At 40.0% G+C, this 22,691-nt stretch overlaps 1 protein-coding gene across 1 annotated transcript in view; it reads left to right on the top strand.

Annotated features, from left to right (window-relative positions):
* LOC122567793 (neuroendocrine convertase 2-like) overlaps nucleotides 1-19,123 on the top strand; it is a 39,411-nt gene extending 20,288 nt beyond the window's left edge. Inside the window, 7 exon segments of the mRNA XM_043726794.1 lie at nucleotides 2,848-3,112; nucleotides 7,631-7,843; nucleotides 12,269-12,369; nucleotides 15,121-15,354; nucleotides 15,744-15,908; nucleotides 16,010-16,127; nucleotides 16,233-19,123. Of these exon segments, the coding sequence (XP_043582729.1) occupies nucleotides 2,848-3,112; nucleotides 7,631-7,843; nucleotides 12,269-12,369; nucleotides 15,121-15,354; nucleotides 15,744-15,908; nucleotides 16,010-16,127; nucleotides 16,233-16,397 (1,261 nt within the window). The 3' untranslated portion in view covers nucleotides 16,398-19,123.
* Nucleotides 19,124-22,691: the final 3,568 nt, after the last annotated feature.

Below are 22,691 nucleotides of genomic sequence, written 5' to 3'. Positions count from 1 at the left end.
CGTAATTAATGATTTTACCGGGTATCAATTAGCGTGGACGCTGGGGTAGATGGTTATTAACGTTGGGAAATTGTTTCGAGTTTTTATTTCAACTCTATGTTGTTTTTCCACGGTGATTGAAGGTGACACTGCTCACCGAGAAGAAAGCAAGGAACAGGATATCGATGTTGCAGCCGGGACAAATCGATGAAACTTTTTATTCGATACTGAGAAATGGAGTTTTCGGTTAGCGAGTCGAAAAGAACAGCCCTTTCTTCGGTTTTACATTTAAAGTCCATAGGAGGATCCGGTGAAACGGTGGAAAGAAACTGATCGCGTAGCTTCGCGCGAAAATCTTCTATATCACGACGAGGGAGACTAATGTATTTCTTTTCCAATTCCACTGGTTATTTTAATTTCACTTGGAGAATTATTTTCCATAATTTCCGTAGCACAGCTGTCGAGCGGTCGTATCTCTTACGTAAAAATGTTCCCATGAACCCATCATTTATTTCCTGCGATGGCTTACGCAATCTTTTTCCAGCAATTTCTGCGAGTTCCTGCCGTTGACAAGAGCTTTCTACCTCGAATAAATACCGTGAAAAGCCTAATACGACGAGCGAACGGTTCTACTCGAAGCGTTTCTCGCCCAGTGTTCTTTAAAGTATCTCAGTAAGGGAATTTATCATACGAGTTGCCTATTTTCCATCGGTACTCGTCCTTCGAGATGAAACATTTTTCGTTTCTCAAATATCTCCCTGTCGAATCTTTCCCCTTTAACCTTTCCGCATTGCATGTTTCGACAGAGAAACATGGATCTCTGTTCGAACAAGTTTATCAAGAAAGAGATTCTAGACAATCGTCTACAATTCTATTAATGGTTCACTAAATTTTCTAACGGAGCGAAGAATTTAACGAATCACGCTTCGTTTCGTATATTCAGCGAGCGTATCTATAATTCGATTCTTCGTTTAATCGAAGGAAACGAGTTTATTCAGCGAATAACGAGGAATTGATTAAAACGCTTTCTGCACCGCTTCTACGAAGAATTTGTCAATCCGATGTGGCATTACACCACGACCTCGTCTTAACGTAATTCATCGTTCTTACTCTGTGTGTGTGTGTGTGTGAAAAGCTTGATGGAAAATGAGACGGGCGTTTCACGGTGATCGGTTCGATTCGGACGTTGATACGTCTGCGACAAAGTCGTTCATATTCTCTTTATGACGTGCACTACTCGATTTTATTGACTCAATCAGAACGCTGTAATAAAGCTGGACGCTAAAGCTTTCAGGAACGTGACGAAAGAGAATCGAGTGGGCGTGATAAAGCGAACGATAAAATTCGTTGGAACGTTTGCGTCGCGACGTGGACTCGAGAATCGCGAGATTCCACGTCTTTGCCAATATCTCCGCTGTATCGTGGTACGCGCGAAGCTTTCAGCAGTTCGCTTTCTGTCTTCTGAACGCTTCGTTTGCACCTCCACTTACCCGATGCAATATCGTTTCGCATGCTTTATCCGTTTGTCGTCAGCGAAACTGATAGTCACGCGGTATTGCTTTGAGGGATATTTGATCAGACGTTTTGTATTTCCGCCCGTGTTCACGATAGATGGACTTTTAGAAGAGAAAATCAAAGATAGAATGTAAGTTAAGGAACGTACTGCATCCTTAAAATTTTTGTATTTAGAATCGAGAATCTCGTGAGAAGATGAGCCTGCTAAAATTTCGAATGTCATCAAACTTCTAACGAACGCTGTCTGTTCCCTGTAATTATTATTAATTATGAATTTGAATTTTGCTTGATTAATTTCTATGATAAATAGCCGTGTCTTAGCTTCCCTGCTTTTTAGTTTGATCGCACAGTATATTCAAAGATCGTCGTGACCTGTTGTTCCACTCGTCCTTTCGTTAATTACTTTGGGTGTAATTTAGCCCGCTTGGCTGAGATTTAATGGCGAAGACGTCACACGACAAATGATCGTTTAACCTTTGAAATGTGAATTAATTTGATTCGAATGAATATCGCTGTATAGCTCGAATCGAAGGGATACCATGGAATAGGGAATATTCATTTAATTTTGTTTTAATTAGGAAATGCAAGGGTTATAAACGGCAGTGGCATGTTATCACAGGCAATTGTAGATCGTCTTGGCTATGGATTGTATAATAAAACCGTATTTGTCGTGGCCCATTTGCGGTACCTCTGGCACCAGATGCGCTTGTTCAGTTCGCAGCTGTTTCAACCTGACGTACAGAGCAATAAAAGCAGCTTATTAAGCGGTAAACGTTCTTGGTAATTTTCCAGCGGCAAATTTGCCGCAATAAAATTTTCATTAAACGTTCTTTCAGGTATCGACTATGGCGTTCCTTTGACTCTTTTTGAGTTCGCGACGCGACGTACGCTTGTGACGCGATCGCTCATAAATTCTCATTTAAGAGGATTGTATCCGTTTCGTGGCGATACGTTATTCATGATTGCGACGAATGAACGGGGAAAGAACTTTTCAAATATCGTGCATCGTTTGTTTTCATTTCAGCCGCCTTGTTTCTTCACCAATTTATTGCCTTCAGCGTTGCACAAGCAACGAACAACTGAAGGAGAACTACCGTGTAGATGATTCGAAGGGAAGAAAACGACAGTTCGTTTTCCCCTCTATGAAATTCCTCGCTCTAACGTTTCCACCAACTTTGATAATCCAGATCCACGAACTAATCGAGTCTCTTCAATTCGATTTACACGCTCTAATCGCTGTTAATCATCCGATAATCGACACCCAGATTCCCATCACGGAGAATCTGTAGTAAAAACATTTTCCCTGTCACGTAGACACGGTGGATCTAATTAAGGTGTTGTTTTTCTTGAAAGCCACGGAACCAGATGCGCCGGCGAGGTGGCAGCAGCCCGGGACAACGGCGTTTGCGGTGTGGGCGTAGCTTACGACTCGAAAGTCGCCGGGATCCGAATGTTGGATCAGCCTTATATGACCGACCTGATCGAAGCTAACAGCATGGGACACGAACCTGACCTCATAGACATTTATAGCGCCTCATGGGGACCGACGGACGACGGAAAGACCGTGGACGGACCGCGAAATGCGACGATGAGGGCCATCGTACGCGGCGTTAACGAGGTGCGTATTAGTATCACATTTTTTACCCTCTTCTACATCACCCATAGGATCTTCTTAACGTCCTGAGAGAGACAGAGAGAGAGAGAGAGAGATTAACCCTCGTACCTTGAAACTTGCTCGATTATATATCGCCATCTTCCAAACTCTGTAACCATAGAATATAGAGAAATATGGAAAAGTTTCTGGTTGAATAGATCTGTCGTTTTATGTTGCAAAATAAATTTTAAAGAAATTTGAATCGTCGGGACACAGAGTGTAAAAGCACATAAAAGAAAACAGAACAACGATAAATCGTATCTGTTTTCAATTTCTATATTTTTCCTCTGCAATCATCATGCGATCACATCGCTCATCGCTGTATGAATTCGCGTCACCATGGAATATACAAATTTGCGTTATCGATGAGGTTTTGGTAAAGAATGATCACATCATTGGTAAAACCGTTTGGTATCACCGATGAAATTCTGTTCAAACATAATAAATTATTGATCTGCTCGATGTCGTTTCGACACGTTTACTGTTCGACGTTGGTTTGAAGTTGATTTTGGATTGCATTCTACGGTTGACGTTAAAACCGTGGTGACCTTTACGCGACCCATCACCGCATAGCGTTCTGATTTCTCATGAGAGGGGACTTCAGCGTGCTCCATTTGAAACTTTTATGGAAACAGCGAAATGTAATTTTTACGTTGATAAACACACCGCGACAGCCGTTCTACCAGCGATACGTGTCATCCATATTTCAGTGACGTATCGCGATTCAAACAGAGCACAGAGGAATTTCGATTGCCGTGATTCGTTTCTATGATACGCAATCTGTTTCTGATATTGTATCTCGTGGGGGCGAGTGTTATCTAGTTGCTAGTTTCGAGTACAAAACGAGACGTTGGCAAATGGTATTAAACCAGGATCGGTTTCCACGGTGAAGTTAATGTGTTTTGTCGTCGTTAGTTGAACAACTGAACTTTCTTTGTCGGCTGAATACGCTGAAAATCATGTTACAGTTACTTCGATTGCAACTGTTGTAACGAAGATCCCTTTTGCGAACTTGTCGCCTAAAAGTTTTAGTTTGTGTACGAAAATTGCAATATTTTATTTGTAATTTATTTTTCAGTCAATTCGCGTTATTAAATTTTACTGAACTTCCATTGCATTCACGAAAAGGAATTTCAAAGATCGATTCAATTTAATCCGTTGCTATTTTTTGGGAACGAAAGTTGCGATATTTCGTTTGCAATTTATTTTTCAGCCAATTCGCGTTATTAAATTTTACTGAACTTCCATTGCATTCACGAAAAGGAATTTCAAAGATCGATTCAATTTAATCCGTTGCTATTTTTTGAGGACGAAAATTGCGATATTCCGTTTGCAATTTATTTTTCAATTCGCGTTATTAAATTTTACTGAACTTCCATTGCATTGACGGAAAGAAATTTCAAAAATCGATCCAATTTAATTCTTTACTATTTTGTCTCCCATCTGGATTCTATAATTTTCTGAAATTTTATGAAATTGAATTTTCTTTTTCATCACTATACGATGAAATGTTTCGTTCGAATTATAGGAACTCTTTTTCTACCTCCGATCTGTGTAATAAGCTTTTACGATGCATCTGCTGTCGCAACATATTTTTTTGTAAATTAATAAAACAATAACACGCTTTATTAATATTTTCAATAATGTTGCATCGCACACAACTTTCATTTTATATTATTTCTGCTTAATCTCATTTAACTCTCGCACAGTGAATATTTTATTTTATTGAATGAAGGGAAGAGTCGATTGAAAAAGCTTTTATCTCTGTATGATAAATAATTGTACTTATAAAAACTGAGACAAGAGATAAAATCATTCATATAGTTGGACAGAACAATAGCAGAGGAAATGTAACTTGGAAAGTAATAAACGTGAAATATCTGCACGAGTCGAAATTGATTCAGCCACACGGCTTAAAGTGCCTAATAGATTTACTCTGGAATTCTAGTAATCTTTTGTGGGCAAAACTCGAGGGACTAAGTTCAACCTTTAGTGCTTCTGCATTTTACAAGCATATATGACGTGTTTAAGTTTAAGCTATGGTTTATGTAATTTACGCAAGCCATAGTATTTACGAGACGTTTCTACGACGTTTCTCATTTAACGATAATTCCACCGTGAAATTTGTTCTCGTAAAGAATATGTGTCTCCCTTTTGTCAAAGTTGCTTCCTCTGTAGTTCGAATCACGTACTGTAACAGCACATACGGCAATTTCCAGGATACGCGTGTACCGTGCTCCCAGAGATTTCCGTGTTCTCGCTAAAAACGTTACGACATTTCAGCTTTCATATCTTCCTTCATATTTTTTTTATGCTTAGCATTTCCACCCTCTGTCGCTATTTATATTTCCCACGTTTAATTTACTTATCATGTTTTCCTCTCACTGTTCACTCTCCTAACAATTTTATACGACGATTTAATTGCATAATTTTTATCGTTGCTCGGCCTGTCACAATTTTCAATATTTCACGAGTTATAATAAGTTTGAACGCAGTTCCTATGCAACTTCTACCGAAGTTTCTTTTAATTACCAAATCTTTCTCGCTCTCTCTTCGTCTTGCGTCTTTAACCGAGAGAATTTGTTTTTCCATGGGAAGAAAGGTCAAGAGGTAATAAAGTTAATTCGCCAACTTCGTCTTTGGAGAAACGGTGTCCTAATTAACTTTGTAATTGCGCGGTGAATTTCTGACGGTCGTCGCGTCAACGGAAGTCGCTCGGCGGTGCTTTCAAGCCGTCTGTAAACAAAGTATCCTTCGACTCCATCGATCGTTCTGCGTGAAAGCTCATGAATACATCCTTTCGCGTATAGCGTTAACAACATCGAGTAATTAAAGTTTTCCTCGACAGAACGTACTCGCGATGTTCCCATCTTTTTCACGATCTCTTTATCAAGATCATCGTCCTATTTTAAATTTGTATCGTGGGTAGCATACAGGATAAAGGCAGAATTATTTATCTTACAGGCAAAGTTATCGAGATTCCAAAAGAATTTTCGAACGAACGTCGTGTTGTACACGTCGTAGGTGGAATTGGATTTGTCAAGCATGTAATAAGTACGTGTTTCGAGCTCTGAAGGGAGAACACGCAAGACGTGCTTCGATTTTTCCGAGAAAACCCGACTTGTTCGAGCTTCCGCAATTCCCATAAACCACGAACGAGTAGCCAATAATTGCTTCGAATCCAATCAGTGTCCACGTCATTGCGAATGAAAGCGTCGATAATTTTCATCCAAAAGACGGCGTAGTCGAGTAGACTTAATTACCGAGATAATGAAATCGATTCGTGTAAAAGCCACGGACGTAGCTCACGATCACTTTTCTCGATCACGATAATTTTAACTGTGTAATTTAGAGGCAAGGATTAGACAGATTCGAAGAAAAGCAGCTGGATTCGTATTTATTGCTGCCGATGGCTCGCGGTGATCATTAGATTTGGAATGCAATTACGAGAATCGGAACGAGATGTTCGAGGACTCGTTGGAAGCTGGAACGTCGATCGACGCGTAACTGTTTATCGTGACTACTACTAATTAGCCGAGTAATTCATTTCACCGAATCTCGTATGTTTATTTGCGTTGCGCTCGTCCCGTTGTTGCGAATTAGTTTGCTCTTCTCGTGTTTTCAAATAATATCGAACGAGGAAGCGCGTATTAAAAGGCACGCTCGTCGATTCTTAATTAATTTCCATCGAACTTTTCCAATTGCTCGGCAACTTCCATTTTTCAATTACGTCACGCTATGATGATCTTTCGCCGAGAACGACAGAAGCATTAATCGACAAGTGTCAAGATCCGCTCTGTTCACGGATATTTCAGGGACCACGTCTCCCGTTTCGGAATTTCCGCTTAACAACCAGTCGTCGCTCACTCGATTGGTGACAGATTGTTACGCCGCGTTGCCAGTCAATTGACAGCGGAAGTTCTTCGGGGACGTAGCTGTCGACCGAGAAATAAACTCCAAGTGTACGCGTTTCTGCGCTACGATCTTCGATCTTCGTTATATTTCAGAAATACTTCTAAGAAGAAATATTACTGGTCTCTTAAATTCCAATAAATCGAGAAACTCCATCGTAGTTCTCACGGAAATGGAACGTATGGCAATTTTACTCGCAAGATATTTGTCAAGCCCCGGACAGAAAAAAGAATTAGATCTGCGAAGAAAAATGAAAAAGACGTAACAGGATGTCCCAAAAATTAGCATCTTTCTTCCCCTTCTGTTAAACAATTTGTAACGCTGTGGAATTAGTCTTGCACGCGTGTCAAGATATGGTAGCCGATGGAAGTATGGAACTAACTTTTATTCGCTGACCTTTTCAGTAAATTTTAACTCTAAAAACCGCGTAACGAGGAGTAATAGAACCGAGTCATTATAATTTTGGCGAAACAACTTGAGCGTAATTTAAATGAGAATTTAAATTGTCTACAAGTTAACAGAGATTTTACACGTTTAATGTTTGATAAACTGGATATACCTGCTTCACAGGGTCGAAGAGGATTAGGTAACATTTACGTGTGGGCTTCCGGTGACGGCGGTGAAGAGGACGACTGCAATTGCGATGGTTATGCAGCGAGTATGTGGACTATTAGTATTAACAGCGCCATCAACGACGGGCAAAACGCTCATTACGATGAGAGCTGTTCGAGCACTTTGGCCTCGACGTTCAGCAACGGCGCTAAGGATCCCAATATTGGAGTAGTAAGTGGCATGAAACGTATCACAGACTCTGCGAGCTTGCTCGGAATTTTAGGGGATTTTTAATGGATTCGTGAGATTCGAGGGCTCTAACAATTTTATGGGATATACGTATAGAACTGGGGTACTTTATGGGAAATATATATAGAACTGGGGTATTTTATGGGAAATATGTATAGAACTGGGATTACGGAGGGTCTTTAGACGACGTTAATGCCTCCAACTTTCCAAATATTTATGAATTTTGAAAGTCTTATAGACTTAGGATAAGAATCACAGGATAAGACGAGAACTTTGAAGAGATTCGAGGATTATCGGTTTAAGTATTAGGGAATTCGTTGATTCGTTGTAGAAAATTAGAAGATTCGACTTTCCTTTATATTCTTTCCTCGACGTTTAATATCCTTTTTAACAATTTAGTTGTAGAAAGTTTGTATTAATCCTTTGAAGTGTGTTAAACTTTCGATTAATTTTCGACAGCCTTCTGATATAAAGTTTCCTTAGAATCTTCGATATTTTTGCGAAATGTTTGCAACGTGCCACCGCCTCGTCATATACGAAGTTACAAGCTATGTTTGTGGAATTTGCTATTCGAGTTGCGGCCGAAGTTACGATAACGCAATTTCGCAAGTATCTGGAACACGGCAGAAAGAATTCCAGCTTCGCGGGGGAAATACGCGAGGACTCAAGCAAAAATAAGTTAATTTTGTGAACACGAGCCAAGAATCTTGCTGCTCCGCTGGTACGTGCGACTTGAATGAACCATGTTAACTTCTCGCAAACATTTTCCGCGTTTCTTTCTATATTTTCTTATCAAATATATCTTACAATTCTCACACTTGGTTTATTATATCAATATGTTCCCTCGTGTAGTAAATCAACGCACAAACGAACAAGACGAAACAACGTTGAAAGTATTCATTGTACGAAGAAACAGTTGCAGAGATTTTTATTTTTCGACGTACTATAGCTTGCACCTACTTGGAAAATTGCTTTGTTACCGGTTTGTTAGTTAATGATCAGACAAAGGCCACTCTCTAATTAGAGTGGATAACAGTGGCAGTTCGTGTTACCTTGGTCTCAGGTCACCCGATATATATATATATATATATCTACGTCTTCCGATTTCATGAACCTTCCTTTCAGCGAATGATGCTGAGCGATAAGATTTAAAAAAAGAGAAGAAAAAAACGAAGAAGAAAGTCGACGAAACCGGACCTTGGTCGCAGCCGATTTTCTAAGAAATAGATAAATTGACCGAGGACGAATATCGTATTTCGGCTGCGAAATATCAACAACCATCGATGATCGTAATACGATCCTTCTTGTTCGTGCTCGCGAGATGGACGAAAAAACGAACTGGCGAATCGAAAGAAGGAGCTGTTAAATTGGGATAAAGATCTAGGTAGGAGGTATAATATCGCATAGTGAGGTATAAAATGCCGTCGAGCAACGTGTAGGCGTAAGCACACACGAAGAGAAAGCTCGTCAATTTTTTACAGTTCACTCGGCGCACGATAAAGGGTATAAGTCATATCGTAAGAAGGCTCTCGCCGAAATTTTATTCCACGGCTCGACAAAACCGGTTCGTTTTACCTATCAAGTGGAAGGAAGTTAAGATAAGAAGTTTATGAATGTATCATAGCAGGATCAGAGGGAATTACCTGCTACAACTCCTGCGCTGCATTTTTCCAGCGTTATTACGGTGCTTAGCGTGGGCCACTTTTAACGCAGCAGTAGATCACGCTAGTCTAGGGAATTGAGGAGCATCCTGCTGAAATAATATGGGCGAAATGCTGGCTGAGGAAATAGAAGGAACTCGCGGTTGCTCAGCAGGAGCGCGACGTATCCTCTGGTAAATAGAGGCGTCTTCGTTTAAAAAGCAGGAAAAATGTCGTTGGTGCGTAAAGGCGTGCGAAGGTTGAATTTAATTTCCAGTTAACTCTACGTGGATCTTTCTGTGTGGTAGATATCCATTTGAGAGAAAAATTATCATCAGTTGGCGGCGGAAGTGTTTATCGTGAAGCGAACACTGCATCTGAGCGCGAAGGCGTGTTGTTTTACAGTTTTATCACTCGCTTCAGCGAACGAAGAATTGCTTATAGAACATATAAGAAAACGTGCAAGTTTTTCCATCGTCTATCTTAAAGTAAGAATTCTCCAAGCTAGCCCTAAGTGCATACACAATTTGAAAGTACTCTCCAGAGTAACTATCGTATAAAACTCCTAGATGGTTACCTACTTTCAGAGGCGAGGAACAGCGACGGGAAGAGGGAAGATGATGGCGAACTGGAATGAAATTTTGCCCCGGCACGGTCCTTATTATTCGTGCAGCAAAGACGAGATTAGATGGTTAGTCTGATGGTTAGTCGTGTCGAAACACTTTGCGCTCGTTCAATCTGAGATATCCTGCTTATGGGATGTTCGAAAATTATAGATCAACCTGGGCTTTTGCGACTAGTTGACGTATTCTAGGAATTGGGACGAGAGAATAGGTATTCGATACGAGAGACATGGACACACACTATCCTCCAGAGACGTTGGATCGATATGCGAAACGTCTCGAACAAGATGCAATATTAAACCATATCTTCGCCTTCTTGCACATGTCAGCTGAAAGAAAAGCTGTTGGCGGAAGCGTGACTCGCGAGAAGATCGCTTTCATCGCCAGGGATTAACGTGGACGAGAAATTCCTGTTCTTAGCTCATGAAAGCTTCTCTGATCTGCTCGTAAACTTTATATCGCGGCTTTATGGACGCTCATCGTCGATAGATCCTCTGATATGGAAGCTTCCTCGCGTGAAAAGAGGGATTGCCGCAGTTATTCGTGGTTCCTTTATTTTATTGGTTCAACGAAAACGATCCTCGTGAAAAGCAGTCATCCCGTAACAACAAGGCACATAGAATGGTAGAAGGAGCGAACAGGTGTGATTCGAGGATCGAGTATATTGTGAAATCAAATGGAGAAATGTATCGATCGTTCGAATTTATGAAGCAGGAAGGTCGAACGAGCTCGTCATTTCATAACGATGAAAGGCACGGAAAGAGGCAGAAGAAGTGAACAGATGTGATTCGAGAAACGAATGTACCGTTGAGTCAAATAGAATATACTGTTTGATGTTGTCAACCACTTCATGAAGCGCACTCGAGAGAAATCGATATTTAAACACGAAAGTTAACGAAGGAAGTTTACGCTGACATGGTCGAGGACAAAACGCGAGTTCCACGATAACAAGACTCTGTTTTCGATAATCTTGTATAAACTGGTTGTTAACAACGTGTTACGTCGTTTCGTTCACAACGCCCATATCAGCGGCGAGCATGTTCCTGAATAGATTTTGCCCTCGTTCCTGAACGTTTTTGCGCTCGATAGTCGGGATTTTATGGATGAACACGGTCCGCTCGGATTTCCTGCACTCTCTCTGTTCCACGAAAATTTCACGGTTGAGCGAAGGGGAAAATAAAGGAGAGAAAACGGGGGGTGGACGCCCATGGTACGGATTACACAGACCACTTTCAAATAAGATTTACTCCAATGCCGATCGTTTGCGTGTTAAGTGAAAGAAAGGGATTACTTTTTTATTTCGATCCAATCGATCCTTTTCACATTTACTTTTTTCTTCTTCTCCTTCCAAATTGTATCGCTGTATTTTAAACAATTCACCGTAGCTCGCGAAGGTATTTCGCACGCTTGTAAAAACGTTTTATAAAATTTCAGTTCTTACAAGAAATTGCCAGAACCGGCGCGATTATTAAGAAATGGTCGATTTTTTAATTACTCCACCAAATAAGGATGCGCTTAGTCTTAAGCGGAGGTTCGCTGAAACGATTACTGGCGGATGTTTATAGCAACTTTATCGCGGTTATGCGCGCTATCGGACGCGAACTTTGAACGTGGAAACTTTCTCGATATACGCGGAACACGGGCGATTGCACTCGAGGAAATTACAACGTTTGGAAATAGAACGTCTAATTCCTTTCCTACGAGAAAACGATCCACGTTTTTTACGATCGTTTCGAGTAGAAACTATTCCCATATAATGGCAGTGTACGATACTCGGATTAGCTCGTACGCGATTCAACGTTCTCATGTGCTCCCGTCTCGCTTTGAAACGTAAAAATATTACGCCGCATTGTGAACAACGAGCCGAGCGTCGAGAAGAAAACCCGCTAAAAGAGCATTCAAAATTCCGCCACTTAAAATCTTTCGGGTAACAGGCGCATGACAAACTACCTACGTGAATACAGAGGACGCTTTGAAAACGTAATTACAATTAAAACGTGCTGTAGGGTCATTAAAATGCAAATAACAGTTAAAGTACGTTCTAATTTCAGCCGGTAAATGAGAAAAAGAAAGAGAGAGAGAGAGAGAGAGCGGTTACTGACTTGCAATTGCATTTAGACGTATTTTCCTTTTCTTTTTCCCAGGCCACCACTGACCTTTACGGCAAATGCACGACGACGCACAGCGGAACCTCAGCCGCTGCACCCGAGGCTGCGGGAGTGTTTGCACTCGCCCTCGAAGCCAAGTAAGTGCGCCAGTCAATTTTAATATTATGTCGAAGAATTCTTTGATCTCCTCCCGCCAAAGATTGTCCTGTGTATTATATATTCTTACAGTGATATGATATGGACAGTGATATATATTCTTACGTATCTTACAGAGCTTGCAACAAGGTTGCAACTAGTACCACCAGATAACTTGCTTTTCGTTCATTAACAATCGTATGATATAAGTTTTTAAATTCGCATATACATTGCTGTTCGAAAATACTTTTTCCTTATCTTTGATATTAAGTAATTCAGTCAGAAAATTACGAATAAAAGAACCTGCAATGATTTCTGCGGCGTGTGATTTATGCAAGTGTTTATAACGAGACATTGTAACGACAAGATTAATTTTTGGTAATTAGCGTTTTCTCGATGATTTCACGATTCAATTCTCGAGCATTCTCGAGCTTGTACTTTACGTTTACATTAGTACAGTACTTGCAGTACTTGCATTACTTACAGTAATTGGTAAGCTCGATCGATGTTTTAGGAATAAATATAGAATTATTGATCGAAACTTAATTGCAAAACATTTTCTGCTCGTTTATATTTAACGTCTAATTTGCATATTCAAATTTCCTCTGGCGAACGGAAATAGATAGGCGCTTACGGCTGAACGAGAACGATACGGGCTCGGTATTTTCGCGATACTCGTTTTTCTATTAAGGGAAATAGGGTAAATGTATGATTAACCGCGCTGTCGAGCAAATAAATTTTACACGAATATCGACGATAAAGTGATGTGAATTAGCAATTTCGATAGCCATCGACGCGAGCGCTGACCCATGGGTGTTAAATACCGAAGATACTTCTCTATCAATGATGACGTGGGGAGATAATTAGCAATAACGTTAATTTGTATCTACCATTGTGACTCTGTTATACGCGTATAAAGAGAATTCACAAGCAGAGAGCAAAATTGCTATGCAACATACGAATAAATTATGATATACGTCGTATAAATTTCGAGAGCACGAGCAGCGACAAAGCACGAGAAAAACAAATAATATTAATATTATTATAATATTATACGCTATATATAATAAATAATATTATTATAATTTGTACCATGATAGTGACTCGCGTTAAAGTTCAACCGTCGTGCAATCGTGCGAGAGATCGAAAATACTCGACGTGAAGGATGTGTAAAAAATATGACAAGAAATTTATGGCGGCGGAAAGAAAGCAGGAAAAGGGTCGAAGGAAATATGAAGGTTAAACGGCAGAAGAGAGATAAAAAGTGCGTGGAGTAAAAGAAGATATGAAAAAGGTGGTAAAAGGGCGTGATATAAAGGAAAGCATGGAAGGGTAAAAAAAAAAAAAATAATAACCGATGTCAAACAACGATGGAAGAGGTAAAAGGTATAGTAAAAGAGAATGAAAGAAAAACAGAAGTAGATTGCAAAACTAAAAGTATAAAACAGGGAGGAAAAAGTACGGTAAAAACGGAAATCGATTAAAGATAAGAGAAGTTGGTTCTGATACTTGAGGTGAAATCGATATTGTACAAACGCGGCAAGAAATGAAATGATCTAACGAAATGAAGAAAGATAAGATGATTTAAGGAATAATTTATTATTTCTAAAGGCTCGATGGTCTCATGATATTATCGTTGCACTGCAACACCCGTAATAAACAGCAATTTAGGAGAGAGCCATTCAGCTGCAAATTATCACGCTATACGCTTTGAGACTTTTTGTAGCCGCATCGGCGTGAGAGTGATCCGAAAGCACTAAAAAACGGCAAGTACTCTCTGCCTGAAATACGATGCAGCTTACAGTTTTATCGTTCGTTCAGTAACGAACGATACTGCAAATTGTGACGTAAACGACGTTGCGTAGGTATCGTGTTTGATATGAAATATTTAGCATCGCGATCGATAAAAATTGATGTAATTGCCCTATTACAGATCTCTAGAGAATTTTCTACAGAATTATAGCTATCGTACATCTCCATGTACGAGATTTAGACGAGATCTTGTTGTATTATATTTCTTGAAAATTTCGGACCAAATATGGTTGATCCGTTCTACTGAAAAATCACGAGTCGATAAGAGCAACTAAAAAGGAAAGGATAATTTCGAGAAACGATTGTTGGAAACGACAGCGAGGATAAATTCCAACTTATTCAAAGGGGTAATTGGGCCGCGATTCAAACCGAGCGCTGGTCGTTGGGAGTCGTGAAAATTGAAAAACAGAGCAGCAGCTTACGGAGAGCAAAAGCTGTGCTAATGGGGGCACCGTGTTTCGTCGAACACAGTCGGTGAAACGTGACCTAGTAACAGAGGATGTGACGTTGAAAGGCCGAGGTTTAATGCACCACGCTGTCTCTTCGATACTCGCGTGCTTTCTGAGCCCTGTGTTTTCTTGTTGCAATTCCTTTGATCGTCCACTGATACCGGCAAATATCGATTCCTTTGCAAATATTGGTTCCTCGGCAAATGTACCGAAAATGTTTCTCTTCCTTTCTATAAACTTGGTACAGACATTTTTACCGAACGAGTTCCAAAGAATTTCCTACAACAGCGCGCTCGATAATTAATCGGATCAAGTCAGTTCAGCTTATTCGTATTTAATTGAACGTGTGATTCTCTTTTGTTCAATTTCGATAAGCGTATTAGTGTTACGAATCTGTCGATGGAAGATCAAAGAGTTTTTAATAAATTTCATAGAATCGAATATAATTATGTAAAAGAGAAGCATACAATGAACCATTGATTCTAATTTCAGTCCGCAGTTGACCTGGCGTGACGTACAACACTTGACGGTCCTAACGTCGAAGAGGAATTCGCTGTTCGATGCCAAGGGAAGATTCCATTGGACGATGAATGGAGTTGGTCTCGAATTCAATCATCTTTTCGGTTACGGTGTATTGGATGCTGGCGCGATGGTCGCTTTAGCGAAAAATTGGAAAACTGTGCCGCCACGGTATCACTGCGAGGCTGGTTCGGTGCTCGAGAGTCAGTGAGTATTTTCGTGCTGCTATCGATTCCGCCTCAGGGGTTCGTAACTAAGAGGGGAGGAATGCCTTGTCCTTTTCTATTTCCCTGCACGAGAGTCAAACACCATGTAGATCGAACAGTGAACACTTACTAAATTATGATTCGTGGATGACCGAGGTATCGATTTTGGCTTCCTCGATTTCCTCCTGTAGAGCGTTACATTCTGCTACACTCTGTCACTACTTTAGTGTACACGCGATTAATGTTATTTTTCTGTTTAGCGCGTTTTTCTTGCATCGACGTTTCTGATCGGGACACGTTTCCCTCGATAACCTTTCCCCAAGGAATTTGCTGTAGCGTTTAAGCTCCTTCGCTAGTTCGACGACGAACGCCCGTCAATTTCCTTTTCAGGGAAGTGACAAGCGATCGATCGATTCTGTTGAAAATAAAGACTGATGCCTGCGCCGGCACCGAGTACGCCGTCAACTATCTGGAACACGTGCAGGCCGTCATTTCCGTGAACGCCACACGCCGAGGTGATCTGGAGTTGTTCCTAACTTCTCCCATGGGGACTAGGTAAGTCGACCAGTTTCGTGCAGGCTGTTGATCGTTTTGTCCTAAGATGGTTCTAAGATTTCCAGCTGAAATGTCACAGTTAACGGAGAGACCGGTTTCAGATCGATGATCCTTAGCCGAAGGATAAACGACGACGATCACAGAGATGGCTTTACGAAATGGCCTTTCATGACGACTCACACCTGGGGAGAGTATCCTCAAGGCAGTTGGTTGTTGGAGGTATCGAAATGAAAATTTCAGTTAATAAGTTTCAGTTAATTAATGGTAATAAAATTATAAACGTTGATGTATTTTAAACAGTCGATAAAGCTAAATTTCTTTCAGGTGAGCTTCAATACTCAAACTCCGCAACACGGTTGGTTCAAAGAATGGACCCTGATGCTGCATGGCACCAGAGAGCCCCCTTACACTGGGCTTCCGGCGGCGGATCCGCACTCGAAATTGGCGATCGTGAAGAAGGCTCACGAGGAGCGATCGTCAGCCATGTAACGACGATCCTGAGGACCCTAGATACGTTCATATCGAGAGATGTTCACGCGACTAGTCTTATTATTTAAGGATCTCATTTGTACAGCCAATGGAGCAAAATTCGAGCGCAACCACGCTGTGTTTTCTTAATCGTTCGTTGATTACTTGTACGAAGAAGCTTCGTATATGGACAATTTTAATCTCTGATATTGCCAAGTTACGTTCGAATTTTAAGTTTGAACAGCTACGTTTCTTGCGAGCATCCCTGTGATATCGTGTATTATTTATGCCTGAGTAATTTTTCTTGTTGTGATATTGTGATATCGTGTATTATTTATGCCTGAATAATTTTATCATCGTTGTTTTTATCTTTGTGATTAATTATAGTATTTATTAGAGGCGAACAACATGCGCGTTTATCGATATCGTGTTCGACTTCTTTCGATGATCTCTCGTCGATATCTTATTTGACACGATTCATTCAACATTAAAAACTAATCTAGAAATTATGAAGTTGACATCTATCTAAATTACGTTTATTGTTCATTTCCGAGTAATCACTGCTGCGTGAGCATTCGAGGAGACTAAACGAAGTTCGACGGCTAGGGAAACCGACGATTTCAGTTTCATTCCACGAGGCATGTCCTTTCGCTAGCGCAAAGAAGCAAGAAGCATTGAATATCGAACAAAATATCGAGCAAACTATCAAACAGAATATTGAACAAGATATTGAACAAAATATCGAACAGTATTGATATACGAAAGATATTCTCAAACTTAAGAACGCTATGCCAAAGAGTCTCAATTGGGAACAATAATCATTCGGAATTGACCTCGCAACTCGACGAGCCCGTCCGTATCCATTTATTACCAATTAACTATTGAATTCGTAACTGTGTTTTAGCGCGTGTCGAGTTGGGAGGAATTACGAAACATGGAAACGAGCAGACAGGAACAATGACGGTCCACGCGTGTCAACGTTTGCGATTTTCCCTGTAAGATTTTTTCGAAAGCATTTCAGAAACATTTCGAAAGTTTCTCGAAGGATACGAATATTTTGGATGATATATCTAATCGTAAATTGTTAGATCTTCGACTATATATACACGAATCTCTCAAGAAACGAAACATTACACCGGTTAAGCGACTCAAGCTTTAAATTACTCGATCTGCATGCAGAACTTTGAACAGAGGGTTACGTAACATTTCGTTTCTTGGATCTAATTTTTTTATGAACGACCCCGTCAGACTGTTCTTTTTATCGGTAAGATTTTAGCGCGCTTAAGGATGTTACTACATCTACAAATTTCCTATTCCGATCGTCAGACATTTCTGTCTCTAACAAGTATTCGCGCGAAGCGTACTTATCTGTAACTTATTCACTCTTGAACTTACATATCCACGAGTGTCGAATCCTTCACACGACGCACAGCGTACTTCCGATAATAAGGATAATTTTTTACAAAATTTATCGATAATTCGCCAGACAAGGAACAACCGCGCGAAGAACGACCGCGGAAAGAGATACATTATATAAATATATATCAGTAGCGAGTCGAAATTCGAGACTTTCTCGTTAGTATAGAAAATTCTTAACGATACGTAGAAACAGAAGAACACAATGCCGGTTCGACGTTCGCACGCATGGACCAGTTTGATTCGAAGCACGCAATCGATCCACTTAGTCGCACGCTCTTCTTAATTTATTATATCGCGTTCGATTGTATTTCTCTGAGAACGTTCCAAGTGAAACGGTGTTCTACTTTTTAAGAGGCGATTGGCCGGTTTGCTTATGTATTCGCTGATACTGTTTTGTGATTTCTCCATTATGCCATGTGCTTTTTGTAAGACGAACAAGAGATTATTTCGCACGTGTGTCGCTCCCTCCAGATCGGCACACGTTTCGTGACTTTACGAGGGAAAAACAAAAAAGTCTCGTCGCCAGGGACATCCATCAGTATTATACGATCGGCCGACGATTGATTACCAATCAAGGAAACTCTTGCAAGTTTCGTTACTATTAACTACACCGACGCCTCTTGTCGGCTAGGGGATAATTGTAAGATTGTTTCAGATCTACGTATGTATATCAATGAGAAGTTAGATTCGATGGCGCGATTGGGATTGCGTGCGTTCACGTTTCCACTCCCAATCTCGCCACAGAGTCTTCCTCGAGAAAAGTTCTATATATTTACACGATCTCTGTGTGTGCTCGTATATAAAGGAGCCTCTTGTTTTATTTAAGAAACGTGTAATTCAGTAACGATCGTAGAATGAGACTAATCCAAAGAGTAAACCAAAGTGGAAGGCACAGCTGTTAATTAACAACGAGCGAATTATCCACAGGAAACATGCACCCGCTGTACTATATAATGACGTCGTAATACAATGTCAACTTGGCCGGTGCTCGCCGCACTGCACATAAACGTTTGCCCGAAGAATTTTAGGATTTCCGACCTTGCGAACGCGAAGGAAGACGACGCGCAGGTTAAACGAGAGGATAGAAAAGAGAAGAATATTATATAGAAATCAAAAAACAAAAAAAAAGTATATGAAAAAAAGAAATGATAAAAGACGTGTAGATACTCTAGATACGTAGAGATCAGAGAGTTCGAAACTTGCGCATAAACACTGAGGAAGAACATCAACAGAAATATACATATTATATAGTTGAAGTGAATTTAATTAATCTTATTCTGTACGTGATGTAGGTACGTGAATGAATAAAATCTTTATTTTTTGGCCTGCATCGTTTTTATATGCTGTACCCGCGATCCATTCACGTCGCCGCCTCCTCATCCAAGTTGAACGATTTCTGGATAATCGTGACTCTTCCTCGCTTCGTTTCTCTTTATTTTTATTCTTATCACGAAGACTTGAATCAGCCAGCAAAACGTTACGATCGATTCTTCTGTTCTCTGTCGATCTACGAAGGAATTTTCTTTCAGTTTTCAAGAAACTATCGAATCAAGAGAAACACCGTACAAGATAACGTTGACTGAAGGAGAAGAACAGATTCTAATTGCATCAGAACTAAGTACAATATCTCGTATCGACGTAGCAAAGCTTCGGATTTCAGTTAAAATTGTTTCTTTTCAAACGTACGGTTTCCATCAATTTCAAGTTTCTCTCGGCCTTCAGCCAATGCCAGTGACGTCCACGCGCGTGCATAATCCATCGTCGAGGTCCACTCCCGGCAAACTTGTTCCAACAGTGTCCTGTTACTTTCTCAATTAGCGAGAATCGAGGAAACAATAAGTAGATCGTATCGCAAGTAGATTGTCTGAAAAGTTTCTTTCGTTTCATTATCGGTGATAATAGATGAACAGCAATGTCTGTTTTATATTATTTTATTGAATTAGGTATTCGTTCTATTTCTATTATTATGTCCGTGCATAATTCAATAAACTAATATAAAAGAAAAATCATTGTGCTCTATTATTTCCTTATAAAACGACAGAAATATTTCGGACAATCTAATGCATAGACACGTGTCATGCGTATTCACGATCATCTAAAGAAATAAGGAATTCCATGCTTTGAAGATTCTTTGTTTTCTTCTTTGAAGATAATTCCACGATACTTGAACGTGCAATTCAAAAACTCCTTGCAGAAGATCCCATAATCCTCGACATCGGCAACGATTCCGCTACAGTACGAAATGTTCTTTTTTTATTGTTTATTTAAATTTTACAATTTGTCCAGTAGGACATTTGGTAAAATATTATAGCTTAAATATACATAGCTTGTGGATGGTTACCCCCAGCGGGATACCATCTTCGTGTTTGTTAGGCTATATCCTTTGTGAGATCTGCTGGGTGTTTCCTTATCAGTCTTCTTTCTATGCTTGTGTTAATCGTTTCCGCAGCCAGCCGGTTTGGGTGTGTTGTTATTTTTTCTCTGTACTTTTCCGCGCATCTGGTAATCTCCTCCTTGACCGTTGGTATTGCCAGGTCCTTCCGAATATCCTCATTTCTAACGTACCATGGGGCGTTTACTATTGTTCCAAGAATTTTTGCTTGTAATGTTTCTATTTTGTTTATATGGCTCATTGCTGCTGTCCCCCATAGTAGGAAATTTAACGCATAAAATAAAGCTACTGCATTGATCGACGATACAAAAGAAAATTACAATTAATCCATAGAAAAGTACAAATATATGTTTCGCGTTAAATCGGCGAGAATAAATACGCGGTGTACGTACAATGGATAATCCCATAATTAAAATGATTTTTCTCAAAGTAAAGTTCGAAACAATGCGAATGGTTGTATACTATCGGAGTTTGAAAAAATTGGAATAGAAAACTTCACAGAAAAAGACAGCGAATTATAAAAAAAAATACAAGAAAATTCGTCATTGATCGATTGCCAATTAGCAGGTAATTTTTTATTTTCATCTGATGATACGTGAACCAACTTATAGGTGATCCAATACAAAAGAGCAAACAATCGTACCATAGACAAGAGAAGCGAAACGCTTAGGAATTGTACTGGATAGATTAGAAACTGTATCGGCTAATCAGCGGGAAATCGAAACCGAAGATAATAAATAAAATGACGATATCTGAGGACACAACGATGATTAAACCAATGTGGATATCGAGCGCACATCTGGAGTGCAGCTACGAGAGGAAATTAAAACTGCACGATCGAAATTATTGAGAATGATGCTCGATGCAGTATGGTAGACGAGGGACATCGATATAGAAAACACAGAATACACAAAAATAGTTGAAATTACCAACTACAGTTTTGCAGCTGTTGAAAAATATTAGGTGAAAATCAACACGCACCAAAATACGTAAAACACTGTGTGTTACTACTACCAAGGCGACTACACAGGTCACATCCACTAGACAAATATCCGCCGGAAAATTGGTGAAAGCGAGGAGAACAAATGTGAAGGAATAAGTGGAACGAGTAAATAGATGGAGCGAATGCTGGTGAAACAAGCATTGCAAATTGTGTGAAAAGGCTATAAATAATAAGATTGGTGCGTGAATAAAGGAGAAGGATTTAAAAAAAGAAAGATCGTGGTAGCGTGTTCCTCAGGAAAGAACTCTACGTAGCTTGGTACGTAAATACAAATTTATGGAGAAGAAAGTGACGGCGCGTACAAAGAATAATATTATTTTAAGCGCTGTTTAACGCACCGCGACGAGACAAGTCCGCAGTGTGACGTAGTCGACGGAGGTCGTAAATCTCCGTTACAATTTCTATCGACGAAGTTTCGCGCTAAAGTTCTCTACGACCCGTTAAGTCGGCAAGGATAGTAATTTTAGATGAACGAGACACGCTTTGATTAACACGAAACATTTAAACTTTAATACAACAATTACACGGGATACACTGCGAGTTTGTAATAGTTTGTATCGTCGTCGAAATAACTCCGACTTTCCTTTATATTATTTTGTTAGAACAAATACTTAAACTTACACTGGATTTCGACGGTGTTACGGAATTTAGAAAATTGATTTTACGTACTGCATATACTGCAAACACGCGCAACCAGATCTGCGTTTTCCATCTTATCGAACAGCTCTTTGATATTACGACTTTTTCGAAAAATAGCGCTTGGAGTGCGCTTGAAGAACAAATTTCTTGTTAGGCACGTTAATATTGGGGAAAACGAAGATTGCATCGGCGAAGCGGCGTGCAAGGAATTTGAAAATGGACGTGAAAATCTAACTGCAAGGTCAGTTAGGTCAAGGCGAAAATCTAACTGCAATCACCATCGCAGTATGAAGGTATATGGATGGTAGAGAATGTCTGTCTTATTTTCGAAGGTTGAACACGATGAGGCAAGTTTGACAGTGGAGAAGTGAGTTGTTTGAAAGTAACGATGCGAGTGACGTGAACACAAGAAAGTGAGTGACGACTTGTCCAAAAAATTGTCGTGAGACATTTCGCACGAGACAAATTGGGTGTCCAAATATTTGCCGAATTCGCAAGGGCGGTGATCGATTTGAAAAGGAGTGATCTTTGCGAAGCAAACGTCGATCTCTGATATGGCGTGTACTTTGACTCTTCGATGATATACACGAGAATTTTCGTGGATTTTATCCAGCGATAGGCTTTGTAAAGTACTCTGAATCGGACAACGCATAACGGGAACAGAAAGCCAGCAAGAAAAACCCTAAATCTCCTGAACGATGGAAGAAATGTTCAATGGTTTCCTAAAGTCATCGGTCTTAGGAAAATCAGAATTTCTTGTATGGTATCGATATAAAAGTACAAAGATGTAAATATGTAATGGCACAAAAGCGTAAGTAAAGGGGAAAAATCTCGACTTGGTGTTTGGGGTGCAGTATGCAAT

This window comes from Bombus pyrosoma, linkage group LG5 (genome assembly GCF_014825855.1).
Source record: "Bombus pyrosoma isolate SC7728 linkage group LG5, ASM1482585v1, whole genome shotgun sequence".
Taxonomy (NCBI): domain Eukaryota; kingdom Metazoa; phylum Arthropoda; class Insecta; order Hymenoptera; family Apidae; genus Bombus; species Bombus pyrosoma.
The sequence above is the reverse complement of the archived record's forward strand: the minus strand, read 5'-3'. Positions and strand labels throughout refer to the sequence as shown.